This window comes from Salmo trutta, chromosome 30, assembly GCF_901001165.1.
Source record: "Salmo trutta chromosome 30, fSalTru1.1, whole genome shotgun sequence".
Lineage (NCBI taxonomy): Eukaryota > Metazoa > Chordata > Actinopteri > Salmoniformes > Salmonidae > Salmo > Salmo trutta.
The window spans coordinates 25,744,710-25,766,329 of record NC_042986.1 but is presented as its reverse complement, the minus strand read 5'-3'; the positions used below and the strand labels follow the sequence as shown (position 1 = coordinate 25,766,329).

Here is a 21,620-nt window from a genome sequence, read left to right as displayed (position 1 = left end):
GAATTTTTTTTAATGAAATTGTATGAAATGTATGCATTCACTACTGTATGTGTCTGCTAAATGACGTAAATGTAAAAATGTGCTCAAACCATCATTCAAAACTGCTGTTCCGCTATTGAGTACCTTGAGAAATGAGATGTCACTTAGTAATCACATGGAATATTCCACACCTTCTAACCACCCTCATCAGAGAGAATAGGTGTGTCCAAGGGAAGGTGTAATTACATTTAGCAGACACTCTTATCCAGAGTGACTTACAGGAGGAGCAAGGGCACATTGACAGATTTTTCACCTATTTGGCTCTGGGATTTGAACCAGCAACCTTTCAGTTACTGGCCCAATGCTCTTAACCACTAGGCTAGGCTACCTACCTGATTAACTGAGAAGTGAATAAACGTTCATACAGGGAGACATTTTCATTGGAGAATCACTGAAGAATATGGATATACTCAAAGCCTTGCGTTACAACCTCTTGGTGAGTACAGTGTGTATGTGTAGGGTTGGAATAATCAGTTACCAATTGGTTATTAGTTAGATGGGGCTTTAAGCCTGACACTCAGGCTTAAAGTAAAGTGTACTTCATAAACATTAGACCTTAAACCAAAGTTTTGCAACGGAATGCTGTGGTCAATGATAATGTAGCACATGAAAATCCTCTACTGTTCATGTAAGAACAAAGGACTTCCATGGTGTGTTCAGTGTTCAGTGTTCAGTGAGAAAAATGGAAATAGAGGTAGTTGTGTGTTACTGCTTACAGCCATTGCTGTGTATATATAAACACTGCCGTTGCCCTACACAGTGATTGGTGTTTATTTCTTTTTTTAAGATGTCCTTTGACATTGTAGACAATGTCAGTGCTAGTGTGTAGAAATGTATTCCAATGACGTATGATAATATATGCCAATAGCACTGTGTATCATTACCAGAATAAAAGAGCAGTGTTCATGGGAACATACTGTGGGAACATAATAGTGTGTTCTGAATGGTTTGTCTCTAGTTACTCACTGTCCAGTATAGTTAATGATGTCAATTCGTTATGGAGGGCTGGCAGATATGTCAATTCTATATTAATCAGAACATTTTCTGTGGAAAGAGTTGCTATTAGCTGCCATTATTCCAGTGAAGAGAGGGGTGACAGATCAAGGTGATGATAAAGCTGTTATCAGTTCTATTAATGTCGCTATTATGTAAAAGTGATAATGGCTTTCATTTGTTATACAAGACACAGCTTCAATTCCACACTGCTAGGAAAAATATATATTATGCAACTATTACTTAATGGATTCATCTTTCCCAGAAGTTTCCGTTATAAAACAGTACAATCTTTGTATGATATGAAAGGGAAATGGAATAAATACATTATCAATCTGAGAACTTGAAAAATCAAACAACACAATAATGTCACAATGTTGGATTGTTTTTGAGAACACTGTGCATTTGATCACTCCTTCCTATCAGTCCAGAAAGACTATTTCCTTCCTCACACGGCTCCCTGCAGAGAATGGCCTGAGAGTAGAGAAAGAGAGAGCGAAAGAACATTTTTAAAAGAATGACACAACTTGGCTGGCAAGCGTTTGTTTCCCCACCTCCGTCTATCTGAGCGCCCAGCCAAGATGACCATATTGTGTTTCTACACAAGCGCAGTCGCTGGCACTGTGACGAGCGAGTCTCTGCGTGGCTTAGTGCCACTTAGGCAGCACGTCTGTGCTCCCCTATTCGCAGGTCACCGCATGCAGAAAGACAGCAGGGAGCTGTTTACTGTACAGTCGTGTGGCAACCATTTCATTGATTTATTCTTTTTGGCTGGGACTGGGAGGCAAAGGAATAGTTAGAGAAGAGTGCACATAAACACTTGATACTGTATAGTGATTATGGATTATAGCTTGCACACTAACCAAAGTTTTTCTGGTATTTGGAACAATGCCAGGCAGGTACTTTCATCCCCATGGCAAAATGTGTAGAATATCAGGAAATTTGCTTTAAATGGCAAAATGAGCTTTCAGCCTCATGAAAAAATGTGTAGAATAGCATTATAAAACTGCAAATCTTTCTCTCGGCCCCATGGCAAAATGTGTTGAAATGCAGGAAGTTAGCTATTTTCCCCAAAAAACTGTTGGGGGGCCTCCTGGAGGTAGGTGCCCCGGGACCCCAAATGCATTAGTCCGGCCCTGTGCTTATGGTACATTTTCAAACATCAGAACATAGCTTTTGTCCACCAGAACTGAAGACCATTACACATAGAGCAAGCTGTTGAGGAAAGAATGGACAATCATAAGCCAGTTAACTGACTGTAAGGCTTCGTGTTGGCTATAGATCCATAGGGAAACCATTGCACTGAAGTCCTGATGGATATAGACTGTGAAAGTACACACATTCACAAACACACACACAAAGCTCAGCACTCTAAAGCTGTGATTGCGTACTGCAGCCTGCCAGATCAGCAGAAGGATGCAAAAAGCCTCTCACCATGGGAACAGAGAAGGCTACCCTCAGGGTTGATGAATGTTCTTTAAGACTGAAGTAAAGAAGCACACAAACACACACACATCCCCACAGACATATACATAGTGCATGTGTGCGCGGGCACACACACACACACAAACACAGTAAACGCTCCTTTTCTCTCTCTCTCTCACACACACACACACACACACACACACACACACACACACACACACACACATGCATGCACACACACACACACAGTGGACACACACACATCCCCACTCATATATACACTCAGACATACACACAGACACAAATCCATTGCTGTCTCCCTACAACAGCCCTTTACAGAATAACAAAGGGTATTAGTGTTGGTTTTAAAACACCTTCGGTTATGGGTGTCGGACAGCCCAAAGCCACCAAGCACTTTCCAGAGAGGGATAAAGGAATTGATCAAGAAAAGAGGGAGAGATAGGAGGGAAACATGTAGCACTGTGCACTCAGTGGAATGCTAGCAGGCTAATTGCTTGGAGACCAAAGTGAGGAGCAGCGATGGAGAAGAAGAGAGAGACAGCAACGCAAAATCAATTGTTGGAACTTTGGGTGATGTCTGATGGAACTCTGAGCTGTCTTCCTACTCCTCTCACCAGGTATGTGTGTGTGTGTGTGTGTGTGTGTGTGTGTGTGTGTGTGTGTGTGTGTGTGTGTGTGTGTGTGTGTGTGTGTGTGTCACACAGGTCAACCGTGTCAGACAGGCCTCACCCTCATTCCAGAGGATCAATAGTAAGGATGAAGAGAAGCAGGAAAAAGATTTAGAGATTGTCGAAGTGGACAGTATTCATACACAAAGACGGTGCCTTTCAGACAGGCAGGATTTAGACTACCTCAGCTCGGAGGACCCAACGAAGCCTGAGCTCACAGACCAAAGCAGCCTCCTTCACATTGGTCAGCTATGTCAGGTATGACAACCAGCTCTCAAAGACAGTTATGTTTGCCTGCTTCCGAGTGGCCAAATTCAGAAGTTAACCAAATGCAAGTGACACATAATAAAATATGCTTGGTGATTATAACTGTAATGCTTGACCTGAGTACTTAGCTTGACATAAATATGGCTACAACATTGGTTTGGTCAACTGAGCAACTACATGTTAGCATATTAACACTACAAACAATGCCAAACAATATACTAATGATGAGTTCAAGACAACTGGGGACTGAAATACCTAGGTCAAATTGTAATGTCAGTGATCTTTAGGTTGCAAAGTCAGAGCTCTACAAATAGGTTTCCCGAGTTTCCGACTTGGAATTCCGATTTAGATGACCATTCAAAACAAATTCTTCCCAGTCAGAGCTCGTTTTTATAGTTTCCACCCACTGGGCAAAAACAGGTTGAATCAACATTTCTAAGTAATTTCAACCAAAACATGTAATGTGATAACTGCAAAACTGATTTGATTTGAAAAAAAGTTTTTTACCCAAATGTTAACTTAAATCCAATGACATGGTGCTTTTTTTGTTGATTTCACGTTGAATTCAGGTTAGTTGACTTACAACCAAATGGAAATCAAAACTAGAGGTTGAACTGACATCTGTTCATAGCCACGAGAAGTATGGGTGCTGAGGGTGCTGGAGCACCTCCTAATAATTCTGAATTTAAAAAATTGTGCCTGGCCCTTTAATACTCCTGTATGAGCGGAGAAAAATAGTCAACAAACAGCACACCCACCCCTAAATATCTTCCTGCGAACCAGATGAAGCGAGACGGTGGATGGTGATTGGAAGAGCGCGCTTGTTTGAAATGGAAAAGCATTGTGGTAGCTTTTGATAAAGAAGGACATCAAGACAAAGCAGCTGCTTTATAATTGGGATGCACTGTTGAGCGCTACATCCTGAGGGTACAGAGATTGTGACAGCCAGTTAAATGGCGTCCCTCGAGAAGGCAAGAACAAGATACATGTCAGGAGAACTACAGTATTAACATAAGGAGACTTGGAATATGGAGAAGGAATGGAGGGGAAAAGAGAGGCAGAGGAGGTCTAAAAGAGAGAGGGAGGAAGAGGGTGAGCTTGAGTCGGTTAAAAATGGCAGGAAAAAAGGAGATGGTTTGTTAAAGAAGACTGGTAGAAAGTGTAAGTAGAGTGAGCTGAAGACAGGAAGAGAAATGGAAGTGAATGAGGTCGAAGTATCGGAGGTGGTATGTGTGTTGAAGTTCTCGGAGCCAGAGGCTTGCAGGATACAAATGAGTATGTGACAGTAGGAGTGAAGTTTTTGGAAAAAGTGGACCCTTGCCTTTTGGCTGATCCATTTGTGGTTTCAGGGTAGGTGAAAGCAGAGTTGGGTGCTGTGGAATCGGTGAGGGTAGCCAGAAGTGGTTTGGTGATAATTGTTTCTGTTTCTGCTGGTTAGAGGGAGAAGGCGTTCCACGTTAAATGAATGGGGGCAAGAAATGTGAATTGTTTTGCTCTCAGGAAAAGGATACCTTTGAAAGGAGGGATTACTGGGGTAGAAGTAAATGTAAAAGTTGACCATCTGAAGGGGAAGATTTCCGGTGTTTGTGATGCCCGTCGTTTGGTGTGACGCACACAGGGTGCCGTGAGTGGTGAAACAGAAGAGTCATTGTTTGTTCTTTTGGGTTTTGATGTTGGGTCTTTGCCCGACAAAGTGATGTTAGGATATATAAGTTATCCTGTACAAGCTTTTGTGCCAAATACATTACGTTGTTACAGGTTATGGGCATGTGGCAGCTGTGTGTAGGAGGGAGGTTCCTAGGTGTGAGAAGTGTGCAGAAGGGCATGAGACAAAGGTAACATTGGGGAAAGTAGTGGTATGTGTCAATTGTAATGGTGCCCATGGGGCTGGGAATCAGAAATGTCCCGTGCAAGAGAGGCAGGTTGAGGTTTCCAGGGTTAGAGTAGTGCAGAAGTTGTAATATGCTGAGGCAGTGAAGAAAGTAGAGGAAGATGGGTCAAGGGGGAGGGTTCCTGAGAGGAGTGGTGTGAGTAGTAGATCTGTACCAGTGCAGAGGGATAGGCCATCAAGAGATATACAGTACCGTTCAAAAGTTTGGGTTCACTTAGAAATGTACTTGTTTTTGAAAGAAAAGCACATTTTTTGTCCATGAAAATAACATCAAATTGATCAGAAATACAGTGTAGACATTGTTAATGTTGTAAATGACTATTGTAGCTGGAAACGGCAGATTCTTTATGGAATATCTACATAGGCGTACAGAGGCCCATTATCACTAACCATCACTCCTGTGTTCCAATGGCACGTTGTGTTAGCTAATGCAAGTTTATCATTTTAAAAGGCTAATTGATCATTAGAAAACCCTTTTGCAACTTTGTTTGCACAGCTGAAAACTGTGGTCCTGATTAAAGAAGCAATAAAACTGGCATTCTTTAGACTAGTTGAGTATCTGGAGCACCAGCATTTGTGGGATTGATTACAGGCTCAAAATGGCCAGAAACAAAGACCTTTCATCTGAAACTCGTCAGTCTATTCTTGTTCTGAGAAATTAAGGCTAATCCATGTGAGAAATTGCCAAGAAACTGAAGATCTCGTACAACGTTGTGTACTACTCCCTTCACAGAACAGCGCAAACTGGCTCTAACCAGAATAGAAGGAGGAGTGGGATTCCCCGGTGCACAACTGAGCAAGAGGACAAGTACATAAGAGTGTCTAGTTTGAGAAACAGACGCCTCACAAGTTCTCAACAGGCAGCTTCATTAAATAGTACCCGCAAAACACCAGTCTCAACATCAGCAGTGAAGAGGCGACTCCAGGATGCTGGCTTTCTAGGCCTTCTAAGATTGGATTTTTTGCATTTATAGCAATGGTTATCAACTGTACTGCAGGGATGGAATGTAAGTCGCAGAAAATTGAGGTTGTGGTGGCAGCTGCAGAGAGGTATTTGGGTGTGCGAGACTTGACATCAGAAAAGTTGCAGGGTGTGTTAAGTGATGGTGTCCCATCCTTTCAGGTTGTTGGCCTGAGGTAGGACTAAATAGATTTAAATAATGGAGTAGGGTGGTGTTAATTTAATTTTTTTTGTGAGTGTAGTGTTAGATGTTAGGGTATTTATTTATTTATTCAAGCAAAGTATAAGGGAATTGTACTCCAGTCTAGTAGGTGGCGATATTGCAACATGTATTGGATGCCAACCACCGTGAAACCTCATAGAAGAAGAAGAAGAAGATCTTTCTCCGGCCATGTGTCTGTGACCAGCGGGCAGTTGTATTGAATGCACTGAAGTCAGATGACAGAGATTTCGAGCTCCAAGTTGTCTTGAAAGTGGCATAAAGACCAAACCACGGAGGACGTGTGTCAAGGTAATTATTGTGCGTGAAAATTTGTGACATAATAATCCGTACATCAAAGGTAAAATGTATGCACAATAATAACGCACATTAATCTTGACTAAGCGATCTCTACTCCCAAAAACTTCTTCTGTGGGCTTTATGGCATCATGCCCTCTTAGCATTTCTGTCCCCAAAGTGTGTGAGCTGTTAGTTATAAATGTGACCATAAACCACAATATGCATATTTATTGCTGCGGTCTATCGCCCCACAGACGCTTCGTCCGAGGCTGTTGGTATTATTGCTGATTATATAAAACCCTTTCTGGTATCTGAACTGGTTGTGTAGGAGATCAACATCTTGATTGGTTTACACATGCTTCAGATCAGTTAAAGAATCTGTCTTGATTTTAATTTGACTCAGTTGATAATGAAACCCACTCGGTTTTAAATTAAAAAAAATCAAATAGCAAACTCCTCATTGATTGACCTTATCCTGACTAACTGTCCTCATAAAAATTTGTCTAGTGGTGTTTTGCAAATTATATCTGTGACCACTGGCTTATTGCTTGCGTTTGAGAAACCAAAACTGATCAAAAACGTATTGAATTTTTGTAAATCATAGTGTACACTTTTTTAAAGCCTCAAACGATAAGATGATCCAACTTTCAAAATGAGTCCTTTTTGGCTAGCCAAGACAATCAATTAAGTTAGCTAGCTTTGTAGCACATTCACTAATTTGTTTGTAAACAATTAACAAGCTAATTAGCTACCACATGTTCTTGTCAAGCTGTCAACAGAGTAGCTAGAAAGCAACAAGATATGACAAATAATTCTAAAAACCACTTCAGGGCAAATAAATCAGATTTGAACATTCAGACACAAGTTGCATGGCCAGTATTCAGATTTGGATCTGACTTCAAACTACCTACGAAGGTGGTTTGAAATGTGGCTTAAAATATCTGATTCTATGTGGTTTTTGGCTGTACTGACTGTAGAGGTGTGGCCTCGAGTCACATGACATGGACTCGAGTCAGACTCGAGTCACAAATATGATGACTTGCAACTCGACTTTGACTCGTCACTTAACTTGGACTTGAGCCTTATGACTCGACCTGACTTGATACCCTCCCCAAGCCCAAATATAAAAAATTATGCTATTTAAAAAAGTGTGCAGCGCATCAACTCTTCATTTAACTTCTATGGGCTAGGTGGGACACAGCCAGTGAAATATCAAGGCGGCAAATTCCAAAACAACAAAATGTCATAATTCAACTTTCTCAAACATACAACTATTTTACACCATTTAAAAAAAACACTTCTCATTGATGTAACCACATTGTACGATTTCAAAAAGGCTTTACAGCGAAAGCAAAACATTAGATTATGTTAGGAGAGTACATGGACAAAAATAAATCACACAGCCATTTTCCAAGCAAGGACATGTGTCAATAAAACCCAAAACACAGCTAAATGAAGAACTAACCTTTGACAATCTTCATCAGATGACACTCCTAGGACATTATGTTACACAATACATGTATGTTTTGTTCGATAAAGTTCATATTTATATCCAAAAACAGCATTTTACATTGGCGCGTGATGTTCAGAAAATGTATTCCCACCAAAACGTTCGGTGAATGTGCACATCAATTTACAAAAATACTCATCATAAACGTTGGCAAAATATATAACAATTATTTAAAGAATTATAGATGGACTACCCCTGGATGCAACCGCTGTGTCAGATTTTAAAATAGCTTTACGGAGAAAGCACATTTTTCAATATTCTGAGTACATAGCTCAGCCATCACGGTGAGCTATTCAGACACCCGTCAAGTTCGGGGCAACCTAAACTCAGAATTAGTATTAGAAATATTCTCTTACCTTTGCTGATCTTCGTCAGAATGCACTCCCAGGACTGCTACTTCCACAAGGAATGTTGTTTTTGTTCCAAATAATCCATATTTATGTACAAATACCTCAATTTTGTTCATGCGTACAGATCACTTATCCAAAGGCATAACGCACGAGCGCAGAACGAGAGACGAAAAGTCCAAATGTTCCATTACCGTACTTAGAAGCATGTCAAACGCTGTTTAAAATCAATCTTTATGGTATTTTTAATGTAGAATTGCGATAATATTCCAACCAGACAATAGCATATTCATTCAAGAAGAAAAAGAAGGAGGGGTGCACTCGCGGGACCGAGCATATCCAATCCCTTTGTTGTCAGGCAGACCACTCAGTAACTGAGCTCCTATTATCTGCCCAGTGACAGGAAAATGCTCAAACCACTTTCTGAAGGCTTTAGACAGCCAATGGAAGCCTTAGGAAGTGCAACGTCACCCCACAGACACTGTAGCTTCGATAGAGAATCAAAAGAAAAACTACAATTCTCAGGCTTTCCACTTCCTGCTTGAATTTTTCTCAGGTTTTTGCCTGCCATATGAGTTCTGTTATACTCACAGACACCATTCAAACAGTTTTAGAAACTTCAGAGTGTTTTCTATCCAAATCTACTAATAATATGCATATTGTAGTTTCTGGGCCAGAGTAGTAACCTGTTTAAATTGGGTACGTTTTTCATCCAGCCGTGAAAATTCTGCCCCCTAGCCCAGACAGGTTAACGGATTACAGTTTGAATCGGACAGCAGCCAATAAAATTGTGCCAGCTGAGAAAAAGTTGTGCGTGGCAGTGCAGAGTAACGTCGGCGGGTGAATTCAGATGGAGCCCTTGGAAAGATGATACCCAAAATAATTATTTCAGATATAAAGACAACGCTGTATCAACAAAAAATGGATTGCAACTTGCAAAACATGCGGGAAGAAAATTACAGACGGAGGTGCAACAATTTCCAACTTTGTTCGACATTTGAAGGTGCACAAAGAACGGTAGGTTGTGGCTAATATAGCCGACAGCTATTTGTTTTATTACTTTACTAGTGTATCATGTAGGCTAACGTAACGTTAAATCAATGAGCCTCCACACAGTCAGTCAGTGCAGGAACGTGATCATTGCACCCAAGATTGAGCTACAACTGGCTAGACAGTTGGTAGCCTACATCCTGCCTGATGTTACTGCTGGTCCTAAAACCATTGACATACATACATATTGCCTACTGTAATCCACACAGAGAGCGAGAGAGTGTGTGTTTGTGTTTGTGTGTTAAGGTTGAGCGATTGTGTACAAGCCTACATCGCCCGATTGTGCCCCATAGCGATCCTTGATTGTATGGGGGGGGGTCTTTGTCATGGCTACCAATGCATTTCCATGGAAATTTAACATTTATTTGGAAAGTAATAAATATAGAGATATTTAAAAGCATTCATGATTTGCGTAAATGTAATATACTAACTATTACTCTTGTTAAAAATATGGAATGTTACTACATTTGGTGAAGAGCACATTATGACTTGTTTAGGACTCAAAACTCAAAGTTTAGGACTTGAGACTTGACTTGATACTTGACGGTCTTGACTTGAGACTTGACTCAGACTTGGGACTTGAGTGCTAAGACTTGAGACTTACTTGTGACTTGTAAAACAATGACTTGGTCCCACCTTTGACTGACTGCCAATGTGAACAAGACTTTAGACCTCTTAATAAGAAATCCAGCCTGGGCCAAGGTTAGACAAGCTGACTCGTTAGCTGATTGTCAGCTATTTAGGTATTTGAGAAATATGTGCACTGCCTCAGTTAAACAGGCCAAATCAAACTACTTCCTTAGTACTATGACAGACTGTTTGTTAGTGATCCCTCTAAATTCTGGAAAACCGTTAATTCACTGAAGCGGGGTAATTCCTCTACTTCCCTGCCTAAGCAAGTAGTTTTAGACTCCTGCATTGTTACAGAAAAAGTTAAGATTTGTGATGCTTTCAATCAACATTTTATCTCAGCTGGTTTCCTATTTGAAAGAAACGGTGGTCATGCTGGTCTTGGCCAGTCAGTTGACTGTTCTTCCCATGCCTCAATGGATGATCATTCAACCTCACGTGACTTGGGAAATGGTAGTCAGGGTTTTTTATTTTTGGCAGCTCACAGAAACACAAGTTCTTGCTGCCTTATTAGCTATTGACACCAAAAGCTTTTGATACTGTATTGTAGAAAATGTTCTTCTGTTGAATAAGCTGTCCTCAATAGGTTTGGGTTCTGATGCTTGTCAATGGTTTCATATTTATCTCAATGACACAACTCAGGCCTTCAAGGTAGCTGGGGTCAAATCTGAGTTCCTTGTATTACATAAAGGAGTGCCCCAAGGTTCAATACTTGGCCCACTACAGTTTACAATCTATATAAATAACATTGGGATTGCTGTAAAAAAAATTATATATATATATATATATACTGCTAAAAAAAATAAAGGGAACACTTAAACAACACAATGTAACTCCAAGTCAATCACACTTCTGTGAAATCAAACTGTCCACTTAGTAAGCAACACTGATTGACAATAAATGTCACATGCTGTTGTGCAAATGGAATAGACAACAGGTGTAAATTATAGGCAATAAGCAAGACACCCCCAATAAAGGAGTGGTTCAGCAGGTGGTGACCACAGACCACTTCTCAGTTCCTATGCTTCCTGGCTGATGTTTTGGTCACTTTTGAATGCTGGCGGTGCTTCCACTCTAGTGGTAGCATGAGACGGAGTCAACAACCCACACAAGTGGCTCAGGTAGTGCAGCTCATCCAGGATGGCACATCAATGTGAGCTGTGGCAAGAAGGTTTGCTGTGTCTGTCAGCGTAGTGTCCAGAGCATGGAGACGCTACCAGGAGACAGGCCAGTACATCAGGAGACGTGGAGGAGGCCGTAGGAGGGCAACAACCCAGCAGCAGGACCGCTACCGCCGCCTTTGTGCAAGGAGGAGCAGGAGGAGCACTGCCAGAGCCCTGCAAAATGACCTCCAGCAGGCCACAAATATGCATGTGTCTGCTCAAACGGTCAGAAACAGACTCCATGAGGGTGGTATGAGGGCCCGACGTCCACAGGTGGGGGTTGTGCTTACAGCCCAACACCGTGCAGGACGTTTGGCATTTGCCAGAGAACACCAAGATTGGCAAATTCGCCACTGGCGCCCTGTGCTCTTCATAGATGAAAGCAGGTTCACACTGAGCACGTGACAGACGTGACAGAGTCTGGAGACGCCGTGGAGAACGTTCTGCTGCCTGCAACATCCTCCAGCATAACCGGTTTGGCGGTGGGTCAGTCATGGTGTGGGGTGGCATTTCTTTGGGGGGCCGCACAGCCCTCCATGTGCTCGCCAGAGGTTGCCTGACTGCCATTAGGTACCGAGATGAGATCCTCAGACCCCTTGTGAGACCATATGCTGGTGCGGTTGGCCTTGGGTTCTTCCTAATGCAAGACAATGCTAGACCACATGTGGCTGGACTGTGTCAGCAGTTCCTGCAAGAGGAAGGCATTGATGCTATGGACTGGCCCGCCCGTTCCCCAGACCTGAATCCAATTGAGCACATCTGGGACATCATGTCTCGCTCCATCCACCAACGCCACGTTGCACCACAGACTGTCCAGGAGTTGGCGGATGCTTTAGTCCAGGTCTGGGAGGAGATCCCTCAGGAGACCATCCGCCACCTCATCAGGAGCATGCCCAGGCGTTGTAGGGAGGTCATACAGGCACGTGGAGGCCACACACACTACTGAGCCTCATTTTGACTTGTTTTAAGGACATTACATCAAAGTTGGATCAGCCTGTAGTGTGGTTTTCCACTTTAATTTTGAGTATGACTCCAAATCCAGACCTCCATGGGTTGATAAATTGGATTTCCATTGATTATTTTTGTGTGATTTTGTTGTCAGCACATTCAACTATTTAAGGAAAAAAGTATTTAATAAGATTATTTATTTCATTCAGATCTAGGATGTGTTGTTTAAGTGTTCCCTTTATTTTTTTGAGCATGATATATATATATATATATATATATATATATATATATATATATATATATACACACACACACATTACCAGTCAAAGGTTTGGACACACCTACACATTCAAGGGTTTTTCTTAATTTTTTTACTATTTTCTACATTGTATAATAATAGTGAAGACATCAAAACTATGAAATAACAAATATGGAATCATGTAGTAACCAAAAAAGTGTTAAACAAATCAAATATATTTGAGATTCTTCAAAGTAGCCACCCTTTGCCTTCATAACAGCTTTGCACATTCTTGGCATTCTCTCAACCAGCTTCACCTGGAATGCTTGAAGGAGTTCCCACATATGCTGAGCACTTGTTGGCTGCTTTTACTTCACTCTGAGGTCCAACTCATCCCAAACAATCTCAAGTCTTTGTATGGTGGATAGGCTTTCAATGTAAAAACAGGCATTTCAAAATAAAAGCATTTCCTGGATGGATTTTCCTCAGGGTTTCGCCTGCCATATCAGTTCTGTTATACTCACAGACATTATTATAACAGTTTTGGAAACTTTAGAGTGTTCTCTATCCAAATCTACCAATTATATGCATATCCTAGCTTCTGGACCTGAGTAGCAGGCAGTTTACTTTGGGCATGCTTTTCATCCAAAATTCCGAATGCTGCCCTCTACCCTAGTGAGGTTAATCTTTTCCAACATGTCAACAGACACTTTACTTCAAATGAGTACAAAACATCTCACAGTGTTAACTTTCTCTTTATCCCTGGTTGATGTACATTTCAGAGCCTCTTCAGTGTGGATGGGGTATAGCATACATTTTCAACAACACAGACAGCACTTCCAGTTTGTGTTCTTCACTCTGTTGAACTCTTTTGGCTTCATTCCTAGGCACAGCACATTCAATCTAAAACAAAACAAAGCGTAACACATTATAAATAATATCTAATATCAATGCAGTATGACGAATTAGCCATCCATTGTGTTATATCATAAATTGTCTTATATGCCGTCACTGTTGTCAAAAGATTATAAACATGTTAAATAAAGTTACTAACCCAGTCAGTCTTTGGGCCACATCCAGGTTCTTTATCAGTGGCACACATGAAGCAGTTGTTGGCTTTGTTGAACTCTGAAATCATAGGTATGCGCTGAACATATGGGTGTTCCACACAACAACAACAACAATTATTTTTTACATTTACTTTGAATTAAATGTCATTACATACCATGGGCCTCCCGGGTGGCGCAGTGGTCTAAGGCACTGCATCGCAGTGCATGCTGTGCCACCAGAGATTCTGTGCTCGAGTCCAGGCTCTGTCGCAGCCGGCCACGACCGGGAGGCCCATGGGGCGGCGCACAATTGGCCCAGCATTGTTAGGGAGTATTTGGCCGGCAGGGATATCCTTGTCTCATCGTGCACTAGCGACTCCTGTGGTGGGCCGGGCGCAGTGCACGCTGACCAGGTCACCAGGTGTACTGTGTTTCCTCCAACACATTGGTGTGGCTGGCTTCCGGGTTGGATGGTGATTTCCTTATCACTATAATCTAGTAGGGGTAATTTCCTTTATGCCCCATTCTACACACAGCCTAAATTATAGGCACTGAACCACTTACAGGACAATAATAAAAGTAGCATATAGGATCCAACCCTATCACAGAGTGAATAAATGTAGAGCGTTTGTAGACTTTAAGAAAAAAATATTAAGTGACAGTTTCATCAGTATGTGCTTAAAGAAAGTCATATCACAAAGATCACAGATGACAGTGCCCACCAAGTCTATGACAATAAAGAATGAATTGTAAGCACCAAAGTGTGTTTGTCAAAATTATATCTGAAAATGTCAGTTGTTGAACATAATACTTCTATTTGCAATAGCAATTTATGATATATGCAGTTGAGGAATATTCCATGTACCAACACTACATGTAGGACGGACATAAGACATTCCCACATACAGTATACACATACATAGAGGCATTTTTCAGCTATGATTTTACCACAGCACAGGACGTAATACACCCTTACAACAATCTACTTTTTGAACTTCTTGACTTCTTATCTGGTAAACTGCTACTGTGTGTCAAGAAAAGAGCCCCAATTAGGGGTTAGTGTACTCCAGTAAAAAAGGGCTGGTTTAGATTAAAACTATTGCCCTGTGTCCCCATTCATAGTGGCATGAGAGACTAGTCAGTGGTAGAATTGAGTTGGCACTTTATTGGCCCAAACACCCACAGACCCACAAGGTTGAGGTTACTCATGGACAGTAATTAGTATATATTTTTTTTTTGCCTTGACGCATTGTGTCTTCTAACTGTCCAAGAATAGGATCCAAAGTGTTAGGAAATATTTGTTTCCATAAATACAAAGGAGGATGTCTGTCCTCATACCTCTGGCACTTTAGTCAGACTGTGTAAAAACTTTATGATGGGGCCGGCAACGGAGTTCCCATTGACTAAGCACCACGGAGACCAATTAGGAGAGAATACATACAGGTCAAGGGGTGTGTCTGTGCCTTTTGGATTACACTCTCTTTGCAGAGAACCCCGTGGTTCAAGTCAAGAGCTACCCTTCCCTTTTCAGTCTGCTCTGCTCATATCTGAAAGTGACAGTCAGCAGCCAAGAGTTTTTCACAGTATGCCATATAACATTATTACACTTAGGAATGTATGTAAAATGCTAATATGTATTAGATCAAGTACAATGCAATAACTATAATCCACTAAACATTCTGAACCTTGTTGGAAGTCAGTAGGTCACATGACCAAGGAGCTATTGAAATTTGAAAGTTTTCAAATTTAATGTAAAAACGTGTGAGATGAAAATGGACAAACTAAAGGGTGTGCAATATAGGAGGGTAGTCAGTGGACATTCTGAACCTTGAGGTCAGTAGGTCATATGATCAAGGAGCTATTGAAATTATAAAGATTGAAAAACATTGATAATTCATGTAAAATTGCGTGCTGAAAATGGACAAACTAAAGGGTGTGCACTGTATAGGGCCACTGAATGTACATTCTGAACCTTGTTTGAAGTCAGTAGGTCATATGACCAAAGAGCTATTGAAATTCAAAAATGTAAATAAATAATTTTCAAATAGTGTGAGATGGAAATCGACCAAAAAAAAGTGTGTGCAATGTGTGTCTATGCCATCGGGTTAGCTACAATCAGTCTTGAAAGTTTTAGGAGCAATGGTTAAAGAGCTATTGAAATTTGAAAAATTCGATTTGTCACTATGTTGACGGTCCCTAACTGCTGTTGGCGGACTTATTAAGGAAAGCTACAGGCGACTATCCGTCGACTATCCAACATGAATCTGTCTTAATCTCGGTTGTTTGTCAGACCATGAGACATCCCAGAAATCGGTCTTCTCACGAAAACGTCTGTAGTGTCCGAATTATGACCCCACGATGGTGTTTTCCATTTTGCTCAACGACCCCCACAAGTATCATGGGACTCATCTGAAGGTAATCCATACAAACTAATGGAAGTAAGAAGATAGTTTTGTTCCCCCTCTTAACGGCTTAGACTTTTAGAGGGTAAAATATTTGACATCATGTGTAGGCTACAGTGTTGTTGTGCAATAGTAGCGCTACATAGCCTATTTCATCTCATAGCCTACTATACCAAAGCAGGAGATAGAAACAGTCATGTGTTTGGGTCATGTTGCATGTGACAGGTTTTCCCAATAATTTGTTTACCCGCACACAAATCCTAGAATCTCCACCAAACCAGAATTTAGTGAAAAATGTAAACAAGGTTGATAAAGAGGCCCCTGACACCCAGGGAGAGGGCACCACATACCAGCAAGGTGATTGGCAAAAATACGGGAGCAACGTTTGGCTGACTGGCTTGTCAATAAATACCCTGGTGCAACCTTTTTTACGCATAGATTGGTCAGGTTATATCCCATTAAATCAATAGTGTGTGATTGCGGCCCTCAATTCGGGGCCTTCCTGCATGTGGGCATTCTGAGCATCCCATTGGTTCCTGCACTAATAGAAGTTCAGGAATGCCCACATGCAGGTGTAGCAATATTGATGTTACACAGGAAATGGAAACCACTTGTTCACTTACCTACTTTATGTACTGTAGCTGGTTGACAACATGCTCAGTAAAGTTTGCTTAATTACATCTAGATGTTCCGCTAACGGAACGCCTCACCAATATCCAATGATAGAGCGTGGCGCGAATTACAAACACCTCAAAAATCCCAAAACTTCAATTTTTCAAACATATGACTATTTTACACCATTTTAAAGACAAGACTCTCCTTTATCTAACCACATTGTCTGATTTCAAAAAGGCTTTACAACGAAAGCAAAACATTAGATTATGTCAGGAGAGTACCCAGCCAGAAATAATCACACACCCATTTTTCAAGCTAGCATATAATGTCACAAAAACCAAAACCACAGCTAAATGCAGCACTAACCTTTGATGATCTTCAGATGACACTCCTAGGACATTATGTTATACAATACATGCATGTTTTGTTCAATCAAGTTCATATTTATATCAAAAACCAGCTTTTTACATTAGCATGTTTTGTTCAGAACTAGCATACCCACCGAAAACTTCCGGTGAATTTACTAAATTACTCACGATAAACGTTCACAAAAAACATAACAATTATTTTAAGAATTATAGATACAGAACTCCTTTATGCAATCGCGGTGTCCGATTTTAAAATAGCTTTTCGGTGAAAGCACATTTTGCAATATTCTGAGTAGATAGCCCGGCCATCATGGCTAGCTATTTTGACACCCACCAAGTTTGGCACTCACCAAACTCAGATTTACTATAAGAAAAATTGGATTACCTTTGCTGTTCTTCGTCAGAATGCACTCCCAGGACTTCTACTTCAACACCCAATGTTGTTTTGGTTCCAAATAATCCATAGTTATATCCAAATAGCTGCGTTTTGTTCTTGCGTTCAAGACACTATCCGAAGGGTGACGCACCGGCGCGTATCGTGACAAAAAAAATCAAAATATTCCATTACCGTACTATGAAGCATGTCAAACGCTGTTTAAAATCAATTTTTATGCGATTTTTCTCGTAAAATAGTTATAATATTCCAACCGGGAGACCTTGTTTTCGTTCAAACACTGAAAATAGAAAATGGAGTCTTCACATGCACACGCGCACCAGTGTCATTGTTCTCAGAATGACCACTTTCCAAAAGCCCTACTGTTTTTCGCCCAGGGACTGCAGAGTTATCATTCCCCATTCTGGCGCCTTCTGAGAGCCTATGGGAGCCTTAGAAAATGTCACGTTACAGCAGAGATCCTCTATTTTCGATAAAGAGGCTACAGAAGGCCAAGAAATGGTCAGACAGGGCACTTCCCATATAGAATCTTCTCAGGTTTTGGCCTGCCATATGAGTTCTGTTGTACTCACAGACACCATTCAAACAGTTTTAGAAACTTTAGGGTGTTTTCTATCCAAATCGAATAATTATATGCATATTCTAGTTTCTGGGCAGGAGTAATAATCAGATTAAATCGGGTACGTTTTTTATCCGGACGTGAAAATACTGCCCCCTGAACAAAAATGTAAATGTAACATGCAACAATTTCAAAGATTTTACTGAGTTACAGTTCATATAAGAAAATCAGTCAATTGAAATAAATTCATTAGGCCCTAATCTATGGATTTCACATAACTGGTCACAGATGGTCACAGATACCTTTAAAAAAAATGGGCCTCACAATGGGCCCCAGGATCTTGTCACAGTATCTCTGTGCATTCAAATTGCCATTGATAAAATGCAATTGTGTTCGTTGTTCGTAGCTTATGCCTGCCCATAACATAACCCCATCGCCACCATGGGTCACTCTGTTGACAACATTGATATCAGGTACTGCTCACCCACACCACGCCATACACATGAGGCTGGTTGGATGTACTGCCAAATTCTCTAAAGCGACGTTGGAGGTGGCTTATGGTAGAGAAATTAACATTAAATTCTCTGGCAACCGCTCTGGTGGACATTCCAGTAGTCAGCATGCCAATTGCACTCTCCCTCAACTTGAGACATCTGTGGCATTGTGTGTTGTGGCAAAACTGCACATTTTAGTGGCCTTTTATTATCCCCAGCACAAGGTGCGCCTGTGTAATGATCATGCTGTTTAATCAGCTACTTGATATGCCACACCTATCAGGTGGATGGATTATCTTGGCAAAGGAGAAATGCTCACTAACAGGAATGTAAACAAATTTGTACACAAAATTCGAGATAAATAAGATTTTTGTGCGTTTGGAAAACTTCTGGGATCTATTATTTCAGCTCATGAAACATGGGACCGACACTTTACATGTTGCGTGTATATTTTTGTTTTAATGTACATATCTTTGTCTGTCATGACTACGAAACAAAGCATATTGAAACAGCAGGACGCCCCGAATTGCAGGCCGCAGTTGCACCATTCTCCGTTAAATCAATGCATCTCATGTACAGTGGTAAATTATTGCTGTGCTAAATATGCTCCCTATACTAGTCATGATAAATTGCCACATGAATATCAGTGATACAAATATTAATGTCACAGTGTAATTCCCTGTGGTTTCCAGCTAAGTGAGCATCTTCCTGCCCGGCTAGAGCAGTGCCCCTGGTCTCTGGTATACAGCACCCAGAGACACGGCATCAGCCTGGGCACTCTGTACAAGAGCATGGGGGGCATGGACAGCAGCACCAGTACCCTCACTGTCATCAGAGACAACTGTGGACAGGTGAGGAGAAGCTGAGGCCTTTTACTTGCCTAAACCAAGTTTTCCCACCTATGCCATAAGGCTGTGTGGGATTTGTATCCCTTGCTCTGTAACTCTATTTCTTTGTCCTAGGTGTTTGGTGCATTTTGTCCTACTACTCTTCGAATCAGTCTGTCATACTATGGAACAGGACACACATTCCTCTTCTCCTTCTCTCCACAACTCCAGGTGAGATATCCCCACGTCGAGTCTCAGTATCACTGGCTTAGGGCTGGATTCAATCTAACCTAAATTACCAATACTGTATTACTGCATAATGAGTGTTGTTATTTCCAAACAACAACTGATGCAAAGCTATGATCATTGTTTATTTTCCAGGTTTATGAATGGAAGTTTAGTAACTCCTTCTTTGTGAAGGGAAGTCCAGACTACCTGGCATTTGGTGGAGGAGGGTAAGTGAAAATAGGTCCGCTATCATTAATAAACTATAACTACTAACTGGGCAAAAACTGGTTGAATCAACATTGTTTCCACGTCATTTCAACAACAAAAAAATCTATGTTATGATGTTGAATCAACGTGGAAAACCGATTGGATTTGAAAAAAAAATCTTTGACTAAAGGACATTTAGTCTTTTTTTCACCCAACTTTAAACCTAAATCCAATGACATGGTGAATTGTTTTTGTTGATGATTTCACATTGAAGTCTCATTAGTTGACAACTCATTTAAATCAAAACTGGACTTTGAAATAACGTCTGTGCCCAGTGGGTAGGCCCTGTGTTTTGCTTAATCATGTCACATGACCTGGATTTTAACCTTTAAATGAAAGCTTGTTCATAAAACTGTCCTCTTTTATTTTTATGTCAGATGGTCCAGCACCATCCTCAGACAATTGCTTTCATTTTAGGTCTAATTCTGATTTCTGGAATAGGTGTAAAATAAATGTTAATATCCTGATTATGTGACATAATTAACCAAAACCCAGGGCCCTAACTATAATTCAGATAATATGGAAGTAACTAGTGGTCTAAAGGCGTGCTTGAAAGTTGAGGAATTATGCTCTCTTTTGTTTCTCTCCTCCTCCCCCTTCTCCTGCTCTATCATGCTCTCAGGGGTCTCTTTGGGCTGTGGTTAGACGATGGCCTGATTCGTGGGCAGAGCCAGAGGTGTGACACATTTGACAATGACGTGTTGTCCTCCTCTGACGACTTCCTAATCAACGACCTGGAGGTTTGGGCCATCTCCTGAGACAAGGGACTGCATGCTCCTGCTTACTTAAACATTATGCAACCATTGTGACAGTGGATGAAATTGAAAAAGACTGCACCTCTCATCTGAGGATCCAAAGCGTGGCTCCCTGTGCAAGGGGATTCAACTCCATCACCTCAATATTTTTCATTACAAACAGATAAGGCCCCTAACTCACCAGCTTCAGAAGAATTGAGAAAACAGAAATAGAGTACTACTGGCCTCTGGTGTTGAATGATTTAGACCGTGTGTAATAATCACTCCTCTCTGTTGGCCTTATTTTCTGCTTGGTATGTCTGTATCATTCTGTGGAGATTTGGATTACTTCAGAAATATTCTGCTGGGAGTTAAACAATTAAAGGACAGTCAGATTAGCACAGCTGACTGATCAATCTCAATCAATAACACATGATGAGGGACGTTGTCTTCATAGGCAAAGTGCCCAGTGACCGTTGATTTACAACTCTAGAGGGCGCCCTTGTCACAGAGCTCCTTTCTCTCTCGCTCTCTTTCACTCTCTCGCTCTCTTTCTATACATTACCTTCAGAAGGTATTTACACCCTTTGACCTTTTCCACATTTTGTTGTGTTACAGCCTGAATTTAAAATTGATAAAAAAATGTATACAAATTGTCACCGGCCTACATACCACATAATGTCAAAGTGCAATTATGTTTTTGGATTTCTTTTGACAAATTACTTACAAATGTAAAGCTGAAATGTCTTGAGTCAATAAGTATTCAAGCCTTTTGTTATGGCAAGCCTAAATAAGTTCAAGAGTAAAAATGTGCTTAACAAGTCACATAATAAATTGCATGGAGTCTCTCTGTGTGCAATAACAGTGTTTAACAAAAAAATGTAATGACTACCTCATCTCTGTACCCCACCTATACAATTATCTGTAAGGTCCTTCAATCGAGCAGTGAATTTCAAACACAGATTCAACCACGAAGACCAGGGAGGTTTTCCAATGCCTCACAAATGGCACCTATTAGTAGATGTTTTTTGTT

The 21,620-nt window shown here is 41.0% G+C and overlaps 1 protein-coding gene across 3 annotated transcripts; it reads left to right on the top strand.

The window, feature by feature from the left end:
- The first annotated feature begins 306 nt into the window (after positions 1 to 306).
- LOC115168375 (TLD domain-containing protein 2-like) lies at positions 307 to 21,382 on the top strand. Of its 3 annotated transcripts, none has more exons than XM_029723575.1 (6): positions 307 to 475; positions 3,183 to 3,404; positions 19,224 to 19,382; positions 19,494 to 19,589; positions 19,740 to 19,813; positions 20,476 to 21,382. In XM_029723575.1, exons 1-6 carry the CDS (start codon positions 440 to 442, stop codon positions 20,609 to 20,611), a joined length of 723 nt encoding a protein of 240 aa, XP_029579435.1. In that variant the 5' UTR covers positions 307 to 439; the 3' UTR covers positions 20,612 to 21,382. The 3 variants fall into 3 exon arrangements, with proteins under 3 accessions (XP_029579435.1, XP_029579436.1, XP_029579437.1); XM_029723576.1 differs by having other exon boundaries at positions 19,740 to 19,827; positions 20,476 to 20,551; XM_029723577.1 differs by lacking the exon at positions 3,183 to 3,404.
- The last annotated feature ends 238 nt before the right edge of the window (positions 21,383 to 21,620 follow it).